This window comes from Python bivittatus, unplaced genomic scaffold (genome assembly GCF_059951505.1).
Source record: "Python bivittatus isolate LINGU-HERP-01145 unplaced genomic scaffold, Pbiv_v1 ctg000690_np1212, whole genome shotgun sequence".
Taxonomy (NCBI): domain Eukaryota; kingdom Metazoa; phylum Chordata; class Lepidosauria; order Squamata; family Pythonidae; genus Python; species Python bivittatus.
The window spans coordinates 3,050,317-3,073,333 of record NW_028277096.1 but is presented as its reverse complement, the minus strand read 5'-3'; the positions used below and the strand labels follow the sequence as shown (position 1 = coordinate 3,073,333).

The 23,017-nt window shown below is 40.0% G+C and overlaps 1 protein-coding gene across 1 annotated transcript in view; it reads left to right on the top strand.

Moving 5' to 3' along the window:
- The window catches only part of ELP3 (elongator acetyltransferase complex subunit 3), a 97,354-nt gene extending 74,750 nt beyond the window's left edge, over positions 1-22,604 (top strand). The window contains exons 14-15 of the mRNA XM_007435118.4: positions 3,622-3,703; positions 22,107-22,604. Coding sequence (XP_007435180.1) covers positions 3,622-3,703; positions 22,107-22,183 — 159 coding nt within the window. The 3' untranslated portion in view covers positions 22,184-22,604. The remainder of the gene's footprint in view (positions 1-3,621; positions 3,704-22,106) is intronic.
- The last annotated feature ends 413 nt before the right edge of the window (positions 22,605-23,017 follow it).

Genomic DNA, 23,017 nt, shown 5'->3' with positions numbered 1-23,017 from the left:
CAATTTCCAAACAATCTTCAGACCCACCAGAAAAGTACAAGAAGTGCTAAAATCAGCAAAAGACAAAAGGGATCCCCTCACTGCCGCAGGAGTATACCGCATACCATGCAGTTGCGGGCAAGTATACATCGGGACCACAAAACGCAGCATCCATACCAGGATAAAAGAACACGAAAGGCACTGCAGACTACAGCAACCAGAAAAATCTGCAGTAGCTGAACATGCTCTCAAGCACACTGGACACAAAATCCTATTTGAAAACACAGAGATACTGGACAACACCAACAGCCACTATGCCGGGAAGGCTATACCGGGAAGCCATTGAGATTCACAAACACCAGCACAGTTTCAATAAAAAAGAGGAGAGTCTAAAAATCAACAAAACCTGGCTACCAATCCTGAAAAATACAGCCTGCAAAAGGTCAACGAACTCAGCTCAACCACCAGGACATGTGAACAGTTCACACAATGAACTTGCTAATCACCCCCAGCAGCCCCTCGTTAACAATTCAATAGAAGAAAAAACCCTGCCTAATCCCCAGGAAGATACACACAGATGCTGACACCAAAGCAAGCAGCCACTCAGTAACTCAACCCCCCCACACACCCCCAATCCCCCCTTCCCCCCCCCCAGATCTCTATAAATACCCACAAAAGGGTCACAACACCCTGGGCACAGAGAGAACGGCTCCTGTCTGTGCTCCTGCACTCTGAAGATGCCGGTCACAGGTGCTGGCGAAACGTTAGGAAACAAAACTTCCAGAACACGGCCACACAGCCCGGAAGACCCACACCAGCCATCGTATGCCGGCCGTGAAAGCCTTCGACAATACAATTAACCTTAAACTTTATTTTCATATTATATGCTTTCTCTAAGCCAATAAGCTTGCAATAAACTTTCTCCTATTCATACTTTAGAAGAGAATATGTATAAGGAATATATCAGAGAACTACAAGGACTTCACACTATCCATACTTTCTCAGTGACTTACTAAAGAGCAGAAATCTGGTCACCACATACTCTGCTCAGCATAAAGCCACACTGCATTTTCCAGGTTTTGCTCATTGTCAGCTCTTACACCCTTTCAGTCAGATTTTTCTCAAGCACTTTCCCAGTACACATAGCAAACTCTCTCTCTGTAGTTTTTGCATTCAGTCCTGGTATCTTTTCCTGTGTATGTGGGAAGAGTAAAGGCATTCTTCCAGTTGTCAGGCATAGTTGTAAGTCTTCACAATCACATTAAACAAGTTGCATAGCCACTCCATGACCAAACCATATCCATATTTTAACATTTCCCTAGTTACCCCATCTACACCTGCAGGCTTACTGTTCTTCAGCATTTTCACTGCATTTACTATATTACTTCCTCTTCACCCTTTTTTCCTTTATGTTTAAACCACATATTTGAAATAATGTCTTTCTCTAAGCAGTCACCAAACCATTACCATTCTCATCCATTCTTGTATCTCCAGATGGCTCAGTCACTTTTTCTGTACTCAACTTGTTCCCACCAATCCATTCATTTCATCTAACAGAATAATACTTTCCCTTAGATTGCATTCATTTAAAACGTTGCCTAGTTTTTTTTCCCCAAAACTCATTCTTGGTTCTTCCATTATCACATTATTCACCAAAACATGTTTTCAATACCAATTTTCATATGGAGCCACAAAATAATAGATAATACCAATTCATACTTTTTGACATAGATTTTAGCTCTTTCATTCATAACACCTTCATTTCCTTGTGCATTTATTTCAACTTCACAAGAGTGGACCACCTTCATTCAGATCTATTATATCTTTTTCTTCTTTCTTAGTTCCACAAAGAACATACTGTATCCACAGTCAGCCTTTGATTTTATGGACTTTGGTTCAGCGGATTTTGGATGTAATAGGCAAAGTCTAAGTTTGCATTTTACCCCAAACAACAGACAAAATCCATTCTTTGCAAATCAATCTGGACAATGCTTATACATTATCTAAATTTTATATACCCAGTGTACATTTTACATGCACTATGTACATTTTACTCGTGCATAAAATCCCATTTAATGGACATTAGGCTTTAACAGACTTCCAATTAGTCTGTTAAACCAAGCATTTAGTGTATTTTTATTTCTTCATTTCATTTGTTAAGTCACATTCTTCATCTACTCTTAAATTTCAAGTTGCAGTCTTCCATATGTCATGAACATTGCTACAGGAGCCTGTCAAAGGTTGGAGAAAGGGACAGAAACTTTCCAGACACACACACACACACTTACAGAAATACACACATACTGTTTTTCTCTAAACTACAGTAATGTTTATTATTACACTGCTTTTCAGGTAAATAATTTGTGCTGATTTGTATTATATACAGTGGCCATAGTTTAACAAATTTTATATTTATCTATATCTATATTGCGATGTTTGTGATTTCTTAACCATCCTGCCCTTCCCCACAGGTGTTACTTATCATAACTTTGATATGCATACTCTGTTAGACAGCTTCAGCACTTTCACTTCTTGAACTTGCTTTTAGTCTAGAGAGAAGGCAGGAAAGAGAGGAAAATAACTCTTTCCTAAACTCCTTGGAATTCCAGCACTTCAGTCAAGGTTTCTTCAATGACTCCCTGTCTGTCCTTTCCAAATACCAGCCTTTTCACCAGTCAGTCTGCATAACCAGATCTCCTTCTGATCTTGCCTGCTCCTGCTAGGTTGTCAGTTGCTAATCCTTCCTACAACTCTGCCTGGATTATATACCACCTCCAATCCACACAATTGGAATACAATGCCAGCAAGGTCCCAAAACCTCCTCTATATCCTTACAAACCTATCCCTTTTATACACTTTCACTAAAAGGTAGACATGCCTGCTCTCAGGCATCTTAATTCAAAAGAAGCTTCTAGGGTTGATGTGGCACTTTGCAGGGTTTTGGCAAGTAGGGAAAAAGCTTTAACTTTCAGACTAATTCATAATTCTGTCCCAATCAGGGCATCTCACCCTGCCATACAGCCCATAGATCTTGACCTTCTGCCATCCATCATGGCTTTGCTCAGATGAGGCTTTCAGTTAGTAATTTTAGTAAGATAAATATAGACTAGATTATGAGCCTTAGTCATACCCATGCTGTAGGCAGCATTATTTGCTAATGCTAAAGGTTGTATCGTCCATTCAGTACATTTTTGCAAGTGTTCCACAGGTGCTCAGTGTTACCCAAATCATGCTCCCATTATTCTATGCAAGGTAGGTTCTCTAATCTACAGACAATCTGGCAAGCCAACATAGTGGCCATCCTACCAACTCAGAGGTACATGTGTTTATTGATAAAGGATGTCTCAACATTCTCCTTTGGGTTTTTTGTTTTGTTTTGGTTTTTTGCTGTAACAGATCAACATGCCTATCCCATAGGAACTGGTGCATTTCTAGTTGGTTTCCACTACTTAGAAACAAGCAAATATTTGAGTAATTGTTAAAAAAAAATTTTTTCCTTTTCCTCAATCATATCTGCCTCTTCATAGCATACTATACCACCTTCTAAGTATTGAATGGTTTGGCCAGCTAATCTCTAAATTATATGATCTCTGTATTTTGGAAACGTACATTTGCCTGCCCTTTACTATTTCCTTTTCTTAGGGATTTGGGATGCTGCTCATGGAGGAGGCAGAGAGAATTGCCAAGGAAGAGCATGGCTCATGGAAGATAGCTGTCATTTCAGGTAATACTAGCAAATATATAAGTATGTTTCTACATAGGGGACATGCTTTGTTAACAGATGAATGGGAGAGAAAGTGTTGAACAGCTGAATATCTGAAGATTGCTAAAGAAATGGAGAAAAGCAGAGGGAGCATTTTGCTATTAAAAAGAAAGCAATGTATGCTTACATAGAGTACCTGTGGTTTGATAAGATGTTATTTCTTATTGTTTCTACATATGCTCATACTTCCAGGGAAAAGGGACTTAACAATATGTCATCAAATATACTAGAATCAACAGCTTCTTTAATACATGTTCCATGCAATTGACTATGTGGAAATTTTGACCAGACCACAACATCCAACTATGTTGTTACTGGAATTTGAATGGTGAATAGTCTGTCCTTTAAATTTGCATGATGTATCTAGGGCAGAGTTGTGAGGCTGCTCTTTCCCTCTTTCAGGTGGTCTCAGCTGATATTCTTTCCAACTGTGATCTGGAAATAATGTCTATTTCTGGCTGTTGACAAACCAGCCCCAAATATTGTTCTTCTCCAAATTGTGTAAATCAGGGATGGGCAGCTATACTAGCTTCATTTCTGGGCAGCATAGCCAGTAGGGAAGAATTGTGGGAATTGCTGTCTAGTAATATCTGATTGGCTACATGTGATGTACTCCTGATGTGCGTGCTTATTTTCTAAAGGGAGGTGCTGTGGTTCAAATCTATCTAGGGAGCATATCCTGTACCTTCATAATTCTGAGGAATTCCTGCACTTTGCACAGGAATAAGATTGATATTCACTTCTAGTTCTGCACTGAACTGAAAGTTACATCAATCTGCCTATACGATCATAAATTTACACACAGTAGTCACAGTCTGCTGAAGACTGTGGTGGACTTTTCAAAGTCAAATTGAAGAGAGGGTTGCAGAGGGAAGGAGAGGAAAGGGAAGTCCCCATTATGTGTGCATTCCACTGTTCACCTATTAATAAATTCAGCCTATTAATGAATACTCTTGGGAAAAAGTCCAGAATAAATTTAAACCCATCAAAGAATAAGACAGCCAGGAGAAGGCTGGAACGAAAAAGTATAGGCAATAGTACTTTTCCCTGTTATTCTTCAGTTTCAGAAGTTTTAGAAGTTTAGCTTTGGGGAAGGGAAGGATGATATTTTTAAAATTCTGATTGCCATCCTTGTCCAAGCAACCGGCCTTTCTTGCAATGCAGTAAATGAGAAAAGTGGAGTCTGATGACCCAGGAGAGAGATCTATCAAGGAAGGAGGATGAGAAGTTTGATCCTTACTCATGGCAGTTCATACGGTACAGAGCATGTCTTGCACAATTAAAAAGCAAAAGTCAAATGAGAGCAGGGTGTTTCCCTTCTGTTGCAGTTCACTCTAATCTTGCTATTTACATTAAGAGTATTGCAAACTGGGTAAAGTGTTTTTAAGTTTAAACTAAGTTTAAGTTTAAAGCTGTTTTCAGTTGTTCAAGGAAGGCTCTGTTGTCTCCTGCAAATGCAGACAGAAGTGGAATGAAGTTGCTGCAAAAAAATAGAACACTTCCTTGCTCTTTTAAGTTTCTCCCTTCTGAAGTCACCCTCCATGAATAGAGAAAACAGTAGTCATGTATCATCATCTATCCACTTTTTTCACTGTTTTCCTGGAAATGAGAGTTACTCTTTCACTGAAAGGATTTATTGATTTATTTCCATTTTGATGTGGCCAAATCAAATTATTTCAACTCTTAAAAACAGAAAATAATACATTAAAACAACATCAATATAAAAGAATATAACATAAAACAAGCCATGTAATATAACATATGTAACATGTATCCCGATAGCAGAAATCCACTCTGGATGGCATGAGTTGTCAAAGGCCCTGCAAAATAACTCTGTTTTAGCTACCTTCCTGAAAGACACCAAAGTTGAGGCCAATCTGAATTTTGGAGGGAGGCCATTCCATAACATGAGAGCTACTACATAAAAACAATGTTCCTGGGTATCCCAAAATCTTACCTCCCATAAGTTGGAGACACTCAGAAATCCCAACTGGGACAAGCAAACATGATGGGTTGGATCTGCTTGAACTGCAAATACCAAGGAGCCAAGCCACTGAGGACTTTAACAGTCAACACCAGCATTTTGAATTGCACCTGTAATCTTAATGGTAACCAATGCAGTGCCTACATTATGGGGGTCACATGATTGCAGTAGCTTTCACCCATCAGCATGCAAGTGGCTACATTCCGCATCAGCTACAGTTTCTGAGTAGGTTTCAAAGGTAGCCTTCTGTAGGGTGCGATGCAGTAATCTGTCCTGGTGGAGATGAAGGCACGAGTTATGGTTGCCAGGTCCTCCTGCTCAAGATAGGGCTACTGGTGCACCAGCTGGAGCCAGAAAATAAAAAGGGACTCTTAGCTGATGCCTGTCTAAATGAATCAAAATTAGATAGCTGTTCTCTCAGAATTTAAAAAAAAATAGCAAAAAGGCTCATTCTTATGCTGATACAGTGTTGCTAGTTTCAGCAATTCTGGGTCACTATTCCCTTTGGGAAGGCCATTCTCAATTGGTATTTTGCATTATATTAAGTGAATTTGTTTTTTAGAGTATTACTTCAGCCTTGTATGAAACAAGCATGAAATCCTCTCAGGATTATAGTAATTTATTCTGTCAAGACTCAGAGTTTGACCCTAAAACTATTAAAACATGTTAAAAAAGCAGATGCTTTCCAGCTGTTACCCTTGAAATACAGTGTTAAGATTTTTCTTCCTGCAGGTTTTATAGATAAAAATGCAACAAGATTGATTTGTGCATTAATGATGATTGATTGATTTAACATATTGGTATGCCACCATAGTCAAAAATTACTGTCAGAGGGCTCACCTTGCTTTGTTAATTTTGGGGAGGAAGGTTGCATTTTTTCCAAAACCCTTGTAAGCATTCATAAGTAGAACAGTCAAAATCTTGACTCCCATATAAAAATTGCCCTTTAAAACAGCAGAATTCATCTAGTCAATGGAGTGGCAGGGTTCCCATCTAAAAAGAATTGGCCTGGCTATGAGATGGAGTTAGACAGGAATGTGCAAAAAGTTTTCTCTCAAAATGTTTTGGAATGCAAAATTTCACAAAACACCCTAGATACAGCATGAAATAGACTGTCTTAAGTATTTTGGAAATATGTCAAGCTTGGAACAGCTCTGTTATAACTGACCTGCTGCAGATATATCTCCTCCCATCCCGTCTTGTGATTTTGTACCTCTGTGGCCATTTCTGCTTTGGTGCTAGAGAGAACAAAGCTTCCCCAGCAACCACTGGAGTCTACTGGAGTTGGACGTCCAGTAAATTTAAATAAATAATACCATCCAAAGGTTTTTACTTACTTATGTGTTTGTCTGTTTTCTTTTTAGCGTCAAGTAGGAATAGCAACTTCCTGTAAATTAATCCGTGGGATTGTTATTCCAATCGGTCGCCTCTGCTGCTTAGTTTTTTTCCTCTCCAACAGGTACAGAGTCTTGCTGGGAAGGAGAAAAACCTAGTTTTTCCTTTGCCTTTCCTGCCCCACCTTTACCTCTGTACTTCCTCCACAGCTGCTTCCAACAGCCACAGCCCTAATGTGAGTGCAGCAACTTTACTGGACTCATTTTGGGAAGCATGGCAAGAACACAGTAGAGACAGAGGTGTTTTGAATTGGGAAGAAAGGAGGGAACCATATATCTGGCAATGCGAGGCTCTTAGTCAGAGAGAAAGCTGTTACAACATGTATTTTCAAGCCAAATTCTTGATTTCATAGAATTGGGGTGGGAAATTTAGGGATCTCCCAAGATGCTATTAAGCTACAGTCCCCAGCAGCTTCACCAAGAACTGATGGGTGCTGGAGGCTATAGCTCAATATCTGAAGGGCCACAAGCTCTCCAGCCTGGCCTTTTCAGGAAGACCAGATACTTACCTATGACACTGATAGGTAATTGTGCATAAATTGTTACCAAAGATGTTTAGTTGATTTCAAGTTGGGCCATTTGAACTTACTTTAGCAATTTCTCTCACTTTCTCTTTGTCACACTCTCAGTCTCCCTCAGATTGTTTCAGATATCCAAAGAGATGCTGATTTTTGGTTGATTATTCTCCTTTTCATTATAAAGAAGCAGAAAAGAGGAAGCACTTGAAGAGAGTTTAAGAGCACATTTTGAAGCAGCATGAAATGCATGAGCTGATACTGTGGTAGAAGCCTCCATGCAGTCTTTAGAAAGTTAGACATACTTTAGGAGATATAGACTTTCTCTCAGTTGGGAATCATTCTTACTGCAAGATTGATGAATCTCAGTCTCTCTCTCTCTCTCTCTCTCTCCCCCCCACACACACACACACTCAATTTAGTAAAAGTATATAAAGCAAACAAAGATAGGAGTAATTATCATCTTAATCTTTTCCCCATCCTCCTCATCTCTTTTTTACTCCCCGAATCCTGAAATCATCAATTCAATCTTTTCTATTTTCAACAAAAAATCCATATAAGGTTTCTGGTCTTTCAAACAAATCTTCATTGTTTTTGCCAAATTAATGAATTTCATGGAGGAGGCAGGACGTACTGTATTTCTAGAAATGGGAGCTTCCCCCTATTTAAAGCCATATCCTTTTGAAGAAGTTTCTTGGGGGACCTTATGGTCTCCAGCATCGCATGTATCTGACCCATGCCCTAAAGCAAATACAACCCACGGTAGATTTCCATCTCTCCTTTTCACAAAAGTCAGCCTTGATAAAGGAATAAAGGGGGGAAAAAACACCAAAAGCCAAATTGTACTTTTTATAGCTGGAAGTAAACATTAAAAGGTGAAACACCAGGCAGAAACTCTGTAGTTGATAAAAGCCATTTGAAATGGCAGGGAAAGGAGCAGATCCACAGGACCCGACTGTTACTTTCTGCATGCTTAGTGGGCCTACCCAGAATAAGCCAGAGACTTCATTTCTGACCTCTTCACCAAGATAACTAGGCATATCAAGATGCAGGCTGTAACCTATTGGGCCAAATGGTATGATTTATAGAGAACTTTGGTAAGTCCTAAGAAGAATATCTTCTTTCAGTTCCACCTGGCTTGAACCATATTCACATTTCAGCAGCAATGGCCAGTGTCCCTGACCAGAAAGCTTTTCTAAATATTTGCATAAAATTGTCTGCTGCTTTAAGCCATGACTTTTTATCCAGGCTGTATTTATATGGGTATTTTTTCATGTCTCTCTTTCACTCTGTGGGAAACACTTATACCCAATTCATCATCATCATTTTTTTCTTGTTTTAGATAAACTTACCAAGCTCCTCTAAGCTTTTTCATGTATATTTTGACCAATGCTACATCGCTTATATGTTTCTTTTTGAAATTCTAACAGGTTAATATTTGGTTTGATTTGTACGTCTAAAATTAAGCCAAATTACTCCAAATGAGATCCCATTAATGGAAAGGAGGAATATTTATTCTTGTGTTTAGGACAGGAAGGATGAATGAAACAAGACACATCTTTGGTCATATCTGCCTTGAGATCCTACTAAATCCCTTCCCCAACATGAGGTTGTCCAGGTGCACTGGGACTGCAGCCCCCAGAATTCTCAGCCCACATTTCTTCCAAATAATTTTGAAAGAATGCACAGCCATACTATTTGACTTTTACATCTCTAACAGTGTGTTTTGATTTCTGTTAAGCTTACCGATATTACTGGATGGATAACTTTTCTGATCTTGCAACAGATAGGAGATGCATGGTTCTCTCCTCCTTTTTAGTTCTGTGTTAGTGCATTCCTTTTTACTATTTAATAGTAAAGTAGAATGTTTTCCTATTCATCACGCTTAATAAATGATTTAGAAGAAATGCTTTGGACCTCATGTGAGCACCGCACTTCTCTGCTATTCGTTAAAGTAGCCTGCTCAGTAATAGCAAATCTAACAGAAATCAAAGCACACTTTAAAGAGGCTTCTTCTGATGCTTCTCCCACCCACACCCACCCCTCATCAAGACAGTAAGCTTTTCTGACAGGCCATTGCATATCTACATTTTGCACACACAGAAAAACCAAATTAAAATTGACAAGCCAGCTGAAAAATGCATTAACTGTTTAAAACTTCATTCTGTACCAATTTAGTACTCTTTCCTGGCAGTCACTTGCCTATCCAGATAAAGGAGAATGGTTCTTTTGTGTATCTTTCAGGGAAGCTCCCCCAGAGAAAGGGAGAAGAGACAAACATTCTGGGCTGGTAAATGACTTCTTCCTCCTTCTTTGCCTCTCTCTCGTCTAAGCAATTTTCCTATCCCAATCCAACATCAAGCTCATCCTCATGCATCCCATAGTTTCCCCCACTGGACCATATGTCCATCCTAAATTATTGCAAGATAAGGCCCTTAACAATGTTATCTTAAACCCCCATTCCTATTTCAGAGGACACCCACCCAAACTCTTACCACTGGAGATGGCAAGAAACCTCTCTAAAGTTTCCTCAGTCCTCCCAGGCAGGATTATCAGAGAGCAGGGGGAGGAGAGGGACATGAAGCAGACAAGATCTTAAGGGATCCTGCCATGAAGGAACTGAGTACATTATGGTCCTGTCACCTCACTAACAGCTTGAAATGAATCAAATCAGAAGATAGCTAAGAACAGGCACTCCAGTGGAAGCTTCTGGCAGTCACTGATGAAATCTAGCTGCTGTCAGGGCCACCTGTCATGCAGCTGCAGTTTGGGTTCTTAACATTCTGTGCTAAGAAAAATGTGTGCTTAGAATAAATTGAGCAAGTCAGTGTGCTTTGATTCCCTTCCATGTGTATATTTTTTGGATGGCTGTGGACCTAAAGTGCAGCTTTCTCTGTCCAGTGTTGACCAGTGTTTTGTAAGAGTGGTGGTGGAGAAGGATGTGGCCTTTGGATGTAGGTTTGCTGTTCCCCACATTTAATTGCTGGCATTTAAGAGGGCTGCCTTCCTTTTTATCTACCCCAAATGACAATGGTAACCTGCCTGGTTTCATGCCTGCATGTCAGCTTTACAAAGGCTGAATTTATTTGCTACCAACTAGAGTTATTGTTTTCTTGGAGCAGCTTCTGTTTAATGGGTCCACAGATGCTACTTCTAAAGATTGGTGTTTAGAAGATGTTGCGCGGTTGATAGGGACAGGAGGGTATTTAGGCTGTACTAATTCATTTGGGAAAAAGATCTAGCCTGTTTTATGAGGTTGGAACATTACATTCAAAGAAGCTAAACACCCTGATATAAACTTATGTTTAATGGAATGTTGAAAACAACTGGCAGCAGGTAATACAATAATACACAATTACAATGTACTTTTAGCTTCTCAGGTTGATCTTATTCTCTCGTTTCTTGGATTCCTCCCATATCCAACTATGCCTGGAAAATAGGGCTCATACACACGCTTTCTTTGCCCTGAGGTCACTACAACCTGCTAACCATTTGTTGAGGACATGTCTTCACAATGGGGCCACCATCTCAGCACAAGGCTGAAGCTGGATTAAGGTGATCTGACAGGAAACTAGTGTTTTCCATTAGAAAACAGAACAAGCCCTCTTCTTTGCAAGCATTCTTTGTCACATGGGGGGGGAGCCTGAGAGGTTATTGATCTTCAGGACACCATGGGGCTCTGACGGTGAACTAGAATCTGACCCTTCCCCCTTCTAGTCCAACTCCTTAACTGCTATATCACCCTGACTCTGCCTTCATGTGGAATCTGACAGGGTATGAATTGGGCCTTTCACAGATACAGCAACAGTTTCCTGGAGGTGGTTCCTACTGAAATCATCTTCATGCAGTTTCAGTAGCTGCAGATATGTCCATAGAGCCTAAAATGATATTCCAGCCTTCTCAACATTTATTCATTAAAAGTATTTATATATCCCTTTTCATCAGCAGCAATTCTGAAGCAGTTAGCAGTAATCATTAAAAAGGCAACTGATTAAAAATATTAGGGGAGTTAATGGGTGATGAAAGCTGAAATAAAAATATGAGATTTTATAAGACATCTGAAACATGGAGGCTTATAATGGCTGGAGAAAAGGCTTTTTCTTCCTGTCATACAGTAATATAAAATACAATAATAGAATTTTGGGCCCATCCAATGAACTGATGGGCAAGACATTCAGGACAGAATTATTTCTTTGCACAGCAAGTAACTGTGGAACTCTCTGCTAATATAGATGCACTGAATATTATTAACTTGAATATCTTTGAAAAAATAGTCAAGTTCAGAGAAGACGACTTTGATTTATTACCTTTATATCCTATCTTTTTCTGAGAGGTGAAGGTGGCATATTGGTGGTCTCCCCTAGCTTTATCCCCACAAGAACAGTTCTGTGAGAGGGGTTGAGCTGAGAGAGTGTAAGGCCCCAAGTAACCTCTCTGTGATGGTGATGTGTGGCCTCCATATTCTGAGAGAACATACAAGCAAAGGACAGCTGCTTGGGAGCATCAACAGGAAAGGTGTTTTGGGAGTTCCTTTGTAGGCTTTCTAAGACTTCTGGTTGGTCCCTTTGGGAAACAGAATGCTAGACTACATCTGAAGGATACCAGGAGTGGGAAGGGCTTAGAGATAGGTTCAATTGTATCAGCTCCTCATAGTTTTTCATATAGACTAGCCTTTCTTAATCAGGTGCTGTCCAGTTACACCATGAGCATAGTTCACAGAATCTCCAGCCAGAATGGCGAATACGTTTGACCAGAAACTCTTAAAATTGTGATCCCAGCCTATCTGGAGAGCATCAGGTTGGCAAAAGCTGTTACTGCTGTTCTTCCAGAACTTTTACAAACAACCTTCTCTCACATACACTGCGTACACACATACACATGACACAAACTAGTTCTTGGGCCATTAATCAGCACCCTGGGCAGCAGCAGCAGCATTGGTAGACTGTAATGGTAGGAAGGAACAGGAGAAAGCTGTTGGGGCAGCAGGCTGCTTACTGAGCAGCCCTGACTCAATTTAAACAATTTTCTAAAGTTCTTTTTTTTTTTCAATTTTACAGTCTAAATGCTCATTCAACCTTTCATGTTTGGCCAATCAGTCCTCTATTGTTCTCACTTGCAAAGGTGGGCTGCATGTCCTTAGCAACAGAAAAGCAATTCCTCCCCCTTCTGTCCCTTTTTCCCTCTCCTTCCTCAGCAGTTGTCTCCAAGAGCCAAACATAAAAGGAACAACTTACTTATTGTGAAAGTGTTGCATGCTCTTCCAAGAGTGAGTAATGTACCAACATGGCAGAGGGAATTGCTTTATTTTTGACCTTTGGGGGTAGCCCCATTGGAACTCCACAGTGTTTTGACCCACATTCTTCATTTCTGTTTCTACATGTCTCTGTGTTTAAAATGACAGTTTCTGACTTTTCATGGGAAATCAAGAGATGATGATCAAGATCAGTGCTGCTCAAATATATAATTCCTTTGTTTTAGCTGTAGAGAACGCCTCAGAAATGTTACATAAACTGACAGGAAAAGGCAAGTTTGAGTTGGATTAGCACACCTTTCTACTGGGAGAGCAGTTTTCTATTTGTTCCATAAATAGCTAAATAATATCTGGGAGTCTGGAGTCCATTTCCAGAATCTTAAACTGTTTTTATTGACTTTTTATCTGGAAGTAGATTCCCTCTAGCAAGTGAACTGGGGTGGAGGGGGGGAAGTTTGTAGGAGCATCCTCATTTTTTCCTGTCTCCTTGCTCACCTAATTTATTTCCCAACTCTACTTCCACCAAAGCTCAGTCTTCTTGAAAAGATTAAGGATAACATTCCTCATAGTGTTTATCGGGCCTTCAGAGCTCAAATGTACAGAACTGCATAATAAAACAAAATGGCCAGCCCAGGTTTCCTGTTATCAAGCACTGTTCTGCTGTCTGCTCCACCTCTATCATTGAAAGGAAGTTTAGATGCACTTCCTCTTGGGGGGGCTTGAGATTTTCAACCATTTTGTAAACACCTTCATGCCCTTGTAGGGAACTCAAGGCCAGCTCTGTTTGGAAGAAGTATGTTTTTGTTGTGTGTGTATACTTGTGGGTGGGGCAAAAATACCCAAATTTTACACCACCTACATTATGATGACATCTTACCTCTGCTGCAGAATGGTATTGGGGAGGGGAGGAGAGGGCAGTGACACCTTGCAGTACTGCCTGTCTGTGCTGTGAATTAATTACCATGTAGTGAGTTGATCAGCTTTCCCCCAGACCAGATTTCGATTTGTGTGCCATCAAGTAGAAAATTAACATGGACACAGGCCAGAAATGTTGCATGCCTGAGCGCGCACGGCTGCTGAAGAGCCTGTAGTGGAGAGGAGGGGCGTTTCTGGGAATGGATGAGATCCAAGCTGGCTGGCCCTTCAGTACCCTTTAAGAAGCAAAAGACAAAGTGGGCTTTGGCAGGACGGAGAGCTCAGCTTTCTTTCTCACTCATGAATGTAGAAAATCCTTAAAAAAAAAAAAAAGCCAGGGGAACATTCATTCATACTAGTCTCTGAAAGAAAGAAGCACAGCTTCATTTAAGTCAGGAAAGTGTCTTCCTCCATTTTCATTCCATAGATATACATTGGGATTATCTGGTAGCCTACCAGATTGATAATCTGTCACTGGGTTATTACACCTTCCCTGCAGGATCTGCGAGGGAAGTTGCTTGTTGTTTCTCCATCTAGCACAAAATCGTTGGCTTAGACTCAGAGTGGTTTTTCACTATCTCAGCTGGTGAGGAGAAAGACTTTTCTTGTTTATTTGGAGGCATCAAAAGAAACTAAGGATGGGAGACTCAGGACAGATAAAACTAAGCAATTTGCATAGCACATAGTTAACTTAAGGAACTCATTGCCAGAAGATGCCACAACTTTGCATGGTTTTAAAGGAGATTAGAAAAACTCATGAATAATAAGGCTATCACAGGTACTAGTCATAATGGATATATAATACTTCTTGTAATCACTTCTTGTTTGTATATTGGCCATTAATAATTGTGGATGGGAGGGTGCTGTTGTCATCTTGTAGACTTCCCAACAGTATTGATTGGCCAGCTGGGTAAGAAAATGCTGCATTAGATGAACTTTTAGTTTGACTCATCAGGACTCTTTATATTCATCTGATCCTTTTTTAATTGAAGAGGTCAGCGAATAAATATAAGACTTTCTGTATGCAAACCTGGTGGTTGACTGCTGAGCTATGGTCTCCATTAATTCTCCATCCATCAGGGAGTTTTAGTATTCATCTTAGCCTATTCAGGCAGTCTCCAGCCCTGCACTTCCAAAATCTTGTGGAAAAACCATTCCTTGAGATTTTGGAATATTCCATAGACAATTCAAGTTTTGATTTGCACATAAGAAGAGTGAAGGCTGACTTATAGTTGATACAACAGATGCCAAAGGTGAAGTTTGTAAAGCCAGAGAAGATACTAAGCTTTACAACAAACTTGAAGAAAAATACTAAGTGTAATCATTCTTTATTAGCATTTATTATTATTATTCTTCAGAGGCAGAAAAATTCACATGAGCTCAATACAACACCAGGAGGAGCTAATGACGAAAATGTCATGGTATAGATTTTGAAATAATAAACTGTGCTTGAATGTTCTACTTCATTATGATTGAACCTAATGATTAATGTTCTGACAATAATATTTGGTGGTAGATAAATCTGTCGATTCCATCCTTGTGAATGCAGATTCCAGCTCCCTTGGACTGTAGGTTTCTCTTTGTGCCATTAAAATTAGACTCAGAACCATCACGGACCTTCCAGATGGAGTGATTATATCTCATTGAGCTCCTGCAGAGATGGCAATATTTCATTAATGGCACTTCAGCTCTGCCTCATCCCCAGCTGTACCCAAAAAAAAAAAAAAAAATCCTCTGTGGGAGTCAGTGCTTACAAAAGCAAAAACCATTAAAAAAAAAAACTTGTGCACACTTATATTTGTATCTGTAATTTGTGGCTACAATGCTTTTTTATCCATTGAAAAATACAATAAAACTTTAAAAATTGTCTTTCCATGATAGGGCTTAATTTGAACTAGGGGTTGCCTTTTTGTTACAGATATGTTTTTGGAGGACAAATGCATCTAAACATCTTCACATAACCTTGATGATGGCCAGTCCCCATCAGCATGGGTTGTGGGGGGGATAGGACAACACACTTATAGGTGGCATTTGGGCTTTCCTCGTTTTAGGCTTAGGAACTGAGCAGTATCTTTTATTGATTATATATATGTGTTTGTGGGTCCTAAAAGTGATAGGAAAGTTTCTTATCCTTAATAAAAACCATCAAGTCTCAACATGGTTCTGGTTAGAGATAGAGACATTTACAATAAAGGAGAGAGGAATTTAAGTACTATATGAATGAATGAGTCCATTATTAAAATCATATGCAAAGGATAATTTTCAATGGGCTACAGTGATGCAGTGCTTTAGAAATGAGAAACCTGGATAAAAATGGTTCATTCATCACATTGTTCAGTAGGTGACTTGGAGTTACTCACTGCCTATCTGTCTAATTTTAATGTTATAGCCTCGATTGGAGAATGTGATTCTGATGATTGAGCACTTTATAGGCTGAAGTGATAAAGAACAAAGCTTCAAGCATATATGCAGGGGCTTCTTATGTGCATCTACATCTACAATTTTCTTCCTTCTATCTAGCTATCTAGCTAACTACAGTGGTACCTCGGGATACGAACTTAATCCGTTCCGTGACTCTGGACGTATCCCGAGTTGGTCGCAACCCGAGGCAATTTTCTCTTCAGAGCCTTACTCCCACCAAGCCTGCTCTGCATTTTCTTTGAAGCCATGCTAACACGCACACCAAAAACCTTCGCAAAACACCGCAAAACACACCACAAGCCTCACCACAAGCTACCGCGACCTCGCCCACAGGAAGCCGCGACCGCGTGGCAGCAGGGAAAATGGCCGTGGATCCGGTTCGTAAGTCGAGGCGAGTTCGTAACCCGAGGTAAATTTTCCCTGCCGAAGCTGCTCGTAACCTGAAATGTTCGTTAGTAGAGGCGTTCGTATCCCAAGGTACCACTGTATCTGATTTAGGTAACAGCCCATTTTGCAATTGTGCAAATATAGCAATTAAATTATATAGGATTACAACCAACGAATACAACAAAAGCAAAAACAAGAAACAACTACAACAATAGCAAAACGGCTTCTGAAGATAAACTAATCTGATCCCTACAACCACAGTCATGTGAAGAAGAGTCACATTGATGGGTTCACCCAATCTCCAGACCCCAGGACCAAGGGAACATCCAGGTCTTCAAGGAGTTACAAAATACCAACAGGGCCAAGGCCAAAATAATCTCAGGGGATATGATGTTCCAAAGGGCAGGCACTGTAACGAAGAAGGCAAGCTTTTAATGAACCAGTTCACCAAAAAGTAGATTTGAATAACTAGTATATTTCTGGGAGATTTGTAATGGAATAGGGATTTTTTACTCCCAATATTTCACTCCAACAGCCACAAATAGCTATTTTTTTCTCCTCTGCTGAAATGAAGAAAACTTAAAATAACCCAGAATGGATTTTTGTGGCCTGAGAGTTCTGGTATTCAAAACAAATCTCTGATGTCAGAGCGTATATTTCTTTGCTGTGGGCTGTTGTTGATGGATCTTGAAGTTCTAATAAAAAAAGGCAAAGTTGATTCTTCCATTCCTGGATTACAGAATATTAACACAGGTGACAAGAGTGTGGAAACATTTCCTATTGCAGAAAAGGAGAAGGTGTCCTTATATGCATTCAGGATGAATTGATGCAATCAAGCCATTCAGAAAGTTCTCTTCCCCCTCCCAAAGTAAGCAACAAATATGAAAATTTAGTTACACCTCAGGTTACAGTGCAGTCTGGTAAACCCCAAGGAAGTTGTTCCACCAGACTGGATCTGCCTTCTCAGATGAAGAGAGGTCATCTACAAGAATAAGGACCTTCTCTGCAGTTGCCTCTTTGCTGCAGATTTCAGTTCTCAAGCTGCCCCTAGACCTAGCTGTTCAAGCCCAGCACTTATCACTTCAAAGAAGTTATTGGGGAAGGCATTCGGGGCTGCTATATTAACTAGCCAGCATTTTAAAATCCAGCCATAATATTGTTTTTTTTTATCTGAGTCCCTTTAAAGCTCTTTGGGTGCTAAGTTGAAAGAACAATGTTAGATGAAGATCTGCTAACTGTCAAGGAATTCAGGCCTCTTCACACCATGTAGAACTCAACTTGCAGGGCTGTGCACCATGGTTACTGTTTCTTCCTTGTATTCTGATTCTCCATGGGGTGCTTACAAAAATTTACTATTCCTTCCCATAGTGGGGCATATCTAAGATTTTGAGATTTACAGGACTTGATTAAGGTACAAAGGAAGAGATGTTCTTTACAAAGAACAACTGTGTTTCAAAACCTCTAGTTGAGAAAATAGTGTCACAGAACCCACTTACCTTTGTGACTCCTATGCTTGAGACTTATGAGGGGCTGGGGCTCTTCAGCACTCAGTAATGATGTTAGTAGCTTGGTGGCGACTGCTTCTCCTCTCTCCAAAACAAAGGTAACAAAGCCGGATTAGAAAACTAAATATCAAGAAAAGAAAGAAACCTTTGTTTCAGAACCCAGCATGATGACTCAGTCTTCCATGGCCCAAATTCTCCAAAAGATAACGGGCTATACTCTACACAGTTAGCCTCACTGCAGAACAAAGAATGCATGGACTACCACCTTTCTCAGTCACAAGAGGAATAGCTTGAATTCTCCATCCAATATCGTGAATCTCCCTAGCTCTAAACTAAATAGGCATTTAACTGGAGCTCCCCTTCCGCATAGGATACAATCCTATAGTGACCTGGAGCCTTTTTCCTCTGAAGTTATTAATTACAGTAATAACTTGATCTTCCAGTAATACTTCCTGCAGACAAACTGTGCACCAGCAGTAGTAACAAACTCCTCCAGATGGTTGTAACACAGGATTGCTTCTGCTATCACTCTTAAGCATTAATTACCACTTAGTCTTAGCCATCCTGCCCATGATGCCACTGAGCACATGATGCCACTCAGCCTAAGAGAAAACACTAACATAATTAAAGGGGGTAGCAAAGGAGGAACTCATGAAAACGTTGAATCTACAGGAGGCTAAAGGGCAGCTTTTCATCATAAGTGATCTCTTGTTCTCAGATTCTCCTCAAAGATACAGAAGTATCTCTGTGCAACCTAATGAATGAACTTTGAATGCTATACAGTATTAAATCTGCACAGATTCTCCTTAGGCATATTTTGCCTGCTGCCCCAAAATCCACAAAGCATGTAGCTCTAGACAGTATTATTATTTCTAGCATTCACAGGCTGTTTAGTTGTATGAACTTCATTTTCAACTTTATAAATACCAGTAAATACCCACCCAAAAGCCTGGGATGTAGTTTGCCAGAGCCTTTCTAAAAGTAACCACCAATAACATGTAATGTGTGAGAAGGGGAAAAATACTAAATCCATGGAGATGTCAACCCTTCAAGGTAGACCAGACTAGGAAACCAAAGTCATGTAGGTTAATACTACTTTTAATATAAGGTTATAGTAACAGATCCAGTAGTAATGTATGGCTGTGAGAGCTGGACCATAAAGAAGGCTGAGCACCGAAGAACTGATGCCTTTGAACTGTGGTGCTGGAGAAGACTCTTGAGAGTCCCCTGGACTGCTAGGAGGTCAAACCAGTCAATCTTAAAGGAAATCAACCCTGATTGCTCATTGGAAGGATCGATAATGAAGCTCAAGCTCAGATACTTTGGTCACCTAATGCGAAGAGAGATCTCTTTGGAGAAGACCCTGATGCTGGGAAAGATTGAAGGCAAAAGGAGAAGAGGATGGCAGAGGATGAGATGGTTAGATAGCATCACTGAAGCAATGAGCATGAAACTGAGCAAACTCAGGGAGGCAGTGAAGGACAGGAAGGCCTGGCGCAATATGGTTCATGGGGTCACAAAGAGTCGGACACGACTTAACGACTAAACAACAATATAGTAACAGAATCTTGCAAGTCTGAATGTGCTTCCCCCCTCCCTCCCTCTCTCCCTCCCTCTATCTTCATGAGAACGAGGAAGGGGCTCATCTGAGGTGCTTTCTCAAGTTACAATTCTGCCACAGACTCGGGTTTCTTCTACCTGACTGTTGTCTTGCTAGCAGCTCTTCCTCAAGGTCATTTCTTGTACCCATTACAGGGGAGTGTATGAACTGTGTTTAATTTAAATAAAATGTAATTGCATTCAGGGGCATCTGCAGTGGAGGTGAACAAAGTCAAGATGGCAGCTGTTATCAGAACCCTCCCTCCCTTTATGTGAATCATGTATGAAATGCACATAAAGAGGCAAGACTTTTATCATGTGGTTGCAGCTGCCTTCTTGACAATTTCAACCCCCTCCATGGATGCTCCTAATTGCATTTGATTAAAAAAAAATAGTTTTGTCCTGATCATACACACCCCAACTTTTTGGCCAGGTTGGGTGAGGCTCATTGGAGCTATGGTCCAAAATATTTAGAAAGCATCAGATTGCTAATACTGACTTAAGAATTTACATCAGCTATGTTTCAAACAATGCTCACTCAACAAACTGAAGAAAAAAGGGGGGAGATATCTGGGAATAATTGATTACAGGACCAGCTTTGAAGAGAAAATGATAGTGTTTTGTTTATTGCCACTTGCAAGTCCCATTTAAAACCATTCCAAAGTATCGCAAGTGATGGACAGCCCATCCCAAATTGTATCATTTGCCTCTTCAAAGCCAGTGGGTGGGATCCCTGGGCTTAGTTATGAGTGCCAGCCACTGCCAGAAACAGCCGCTCACCAGAGGCAACCACAAACTTGTAACAGAGAGAACAAGAGCCAGGAACCAGAAATTGCAAAAGAGCTAGATACCAGCTTGATCTTTTCTACAGGAAGAGTTTGTGGCAATGTTATTATGGGACAGTATAATATCACCCAGAACATAGAGGATTTGCTCACTTCCCCATCTTCCAGTGTTACATATACCATCATCTGTTAGAAATACCTTTCTGCGTCCATATAGGACTGGCATATTCCATGTGTTAATGTCTGCTGATGGCCAGCAATTGTTTTGTAAATGTCAGTATTAATAAGGTGCTTATCTGTACTGTCTGTATTTCATTTCCCATTTCTCAGCATAATATTTCAATCTGATAAAATAGTTCCTGGTCTACCAAAAGTATATTGCCCCATCATTTTTTCCTTTGCAAGTAAGCAAATAAGAGTTTCTGTATATTGTTCCAGGTTATGTATGTATGTAGTTATCTTACATATCAGTCAGGAGTAAAAGTGATGTGATTAAACGTTCATCTTTCTTATTTAAGAAAGTATGGCTTCAAAACTTCTAAATCTTATATCTTACGTATATTTCATCTAGGATTTTAGTACTTGATCTTCTGGATTGGCAAGAACCTAATATAAAGAAGGATATGATTTTCATAAAGCCCATACATTATTAAAAAAAGGGGGGGGGACATTTAGGGCAGCCATCTTGCAGGAAAATCATAGCTCACACACGTCTATTTCCTTGTTTCCATTCTGCACCTCCAACCACTCACTGAATCACTGATTAAGAACTGTGTTTTCCAGCAGCAAAATAGAAGGAGATATGTTAATGGCCTCTCTCTGTCTCCACAAGATACATTTGAGTAAACCATATGCTCTGGGTTATAGTTCTGCCTCTGAAAAAGATGCCTTAGGATTAATAATCATAAATACAAACAAAAACATCGCTTTACTGTCAGCAATACCTATTATTATGTAGCAGATGTCACAAAATAGTTGTGAACATTTTAGCTAATCGTGTGGAAAGAGTAGTCACAGAGTAAGTCAGAAGCTCTGCAGCTGAAGTGGAGGATTGGTCTAAGTCAGAGGTGGGCAACCCATCCCTCGAGAACCACATTCCCTTGGCTAATCTGCTAGAAGTGGGTGGGGCAGGTGGCCTCTCTGATGCCTGCTTTCTCCTCTTTATAACATCTCTGCCGATAAAGGACAGACCATGCTCTTACCAGTAATTTGAGCTTGCATAAGATTTTTGAAAATTAGCCCCCAAACTGAATGAAATTAGCCCAAGGGCTGCAAGGTTTCCCATCCCTGGTATAAATAGAAGAACATGCTACTCTAGAAAAAGAGGGTCTCTGTAACATGGGAACTGGGAATGAGTAAGCTGAGGACGGAGGTACGAGGCAAGATGAAGAAAATTTATTTGGTGTCATGCGCAAGTGGTCGCAAGCAAGACATACAGGTGCTGCATTGTTTCAAAGTAAACTTAATGCATTGCTGCTGATAATAAGGATGTAAAAGGGGTAATTTGGAATATGCGTTTCAAAGCATCTTTCAGTAAGACTGGCTATTTGCATATTCTTCTTTGTAGTTGGTTTCTTAACTGATTTGTCTTTTTGTTTTTCCTTGCAGGTGTGGGTACCAGAGATTACTACAGGAAGATTGGCTATGGGCTAGAAGGGCCCTATATGGTGAAAAGACTGGACTGACCAATTTAGAGAGGAACACCCGAGGTTTTTCTGTGCACATTAAGGCCAGAGCAGAATGGAAATGCCATGGCCCTACTACAAGCATTGTTTGAGCTGCCAAAACAAGGTTCATTCAGATCACTTGATATCAAAGAGGCGTTCCTCTTGAGTATCACGTTCAAATCCATGCCATGAATTTTGTTGGCCCTTCTAGCAAAAAAAAAAAAAAACTTGACCATCCCATTTCTTGATTATCATTTGCAAATGAATAACAGCCCTGGAAACATTCAGGATTTCAGGTCTATGGTGTTATGTCTACAACATAGACTGCTTTATATCAGCTGTAGCTATTTTTAACAAATAGCATGGGGCTTTCTTTCGTTTTAGCCTAATGTTAAGTGACAATTGCCTCTTGTACAAGATTAAACTTGCCATTTTAGTATCTGCAATATTAGCCTGACCTTGAGTTGTTTACCTGATACTCTCAGAGTATATCTGGCATTACAGATAAAGTTTACGCTCTCATTTGCAGATACACAAGAGAAGAAGAATCATCCCTTCTACAAAGTAAAATTGCTCATGCCAATTACATACAGGTTTTTTATTTATATTGACATCTGTATCCCACCACTCTAATATGTATGCACCACTGTGGTTCACAAAAGCTTAAGACCACCATGCCGTATCAAACCATAGAGTCATTAAAATGTATTTAAAATCCAGTGGAGGGGCTCATAAATAAATCAACTTAAAGCAAACAGCATATTAAACAGCTTGCCAGAATCAAGGTGGATTTATCTTAATGAGGAGGAACTGCTGTAGGCTATTCAAAAAGTCAAATTTGAGTCAATATTC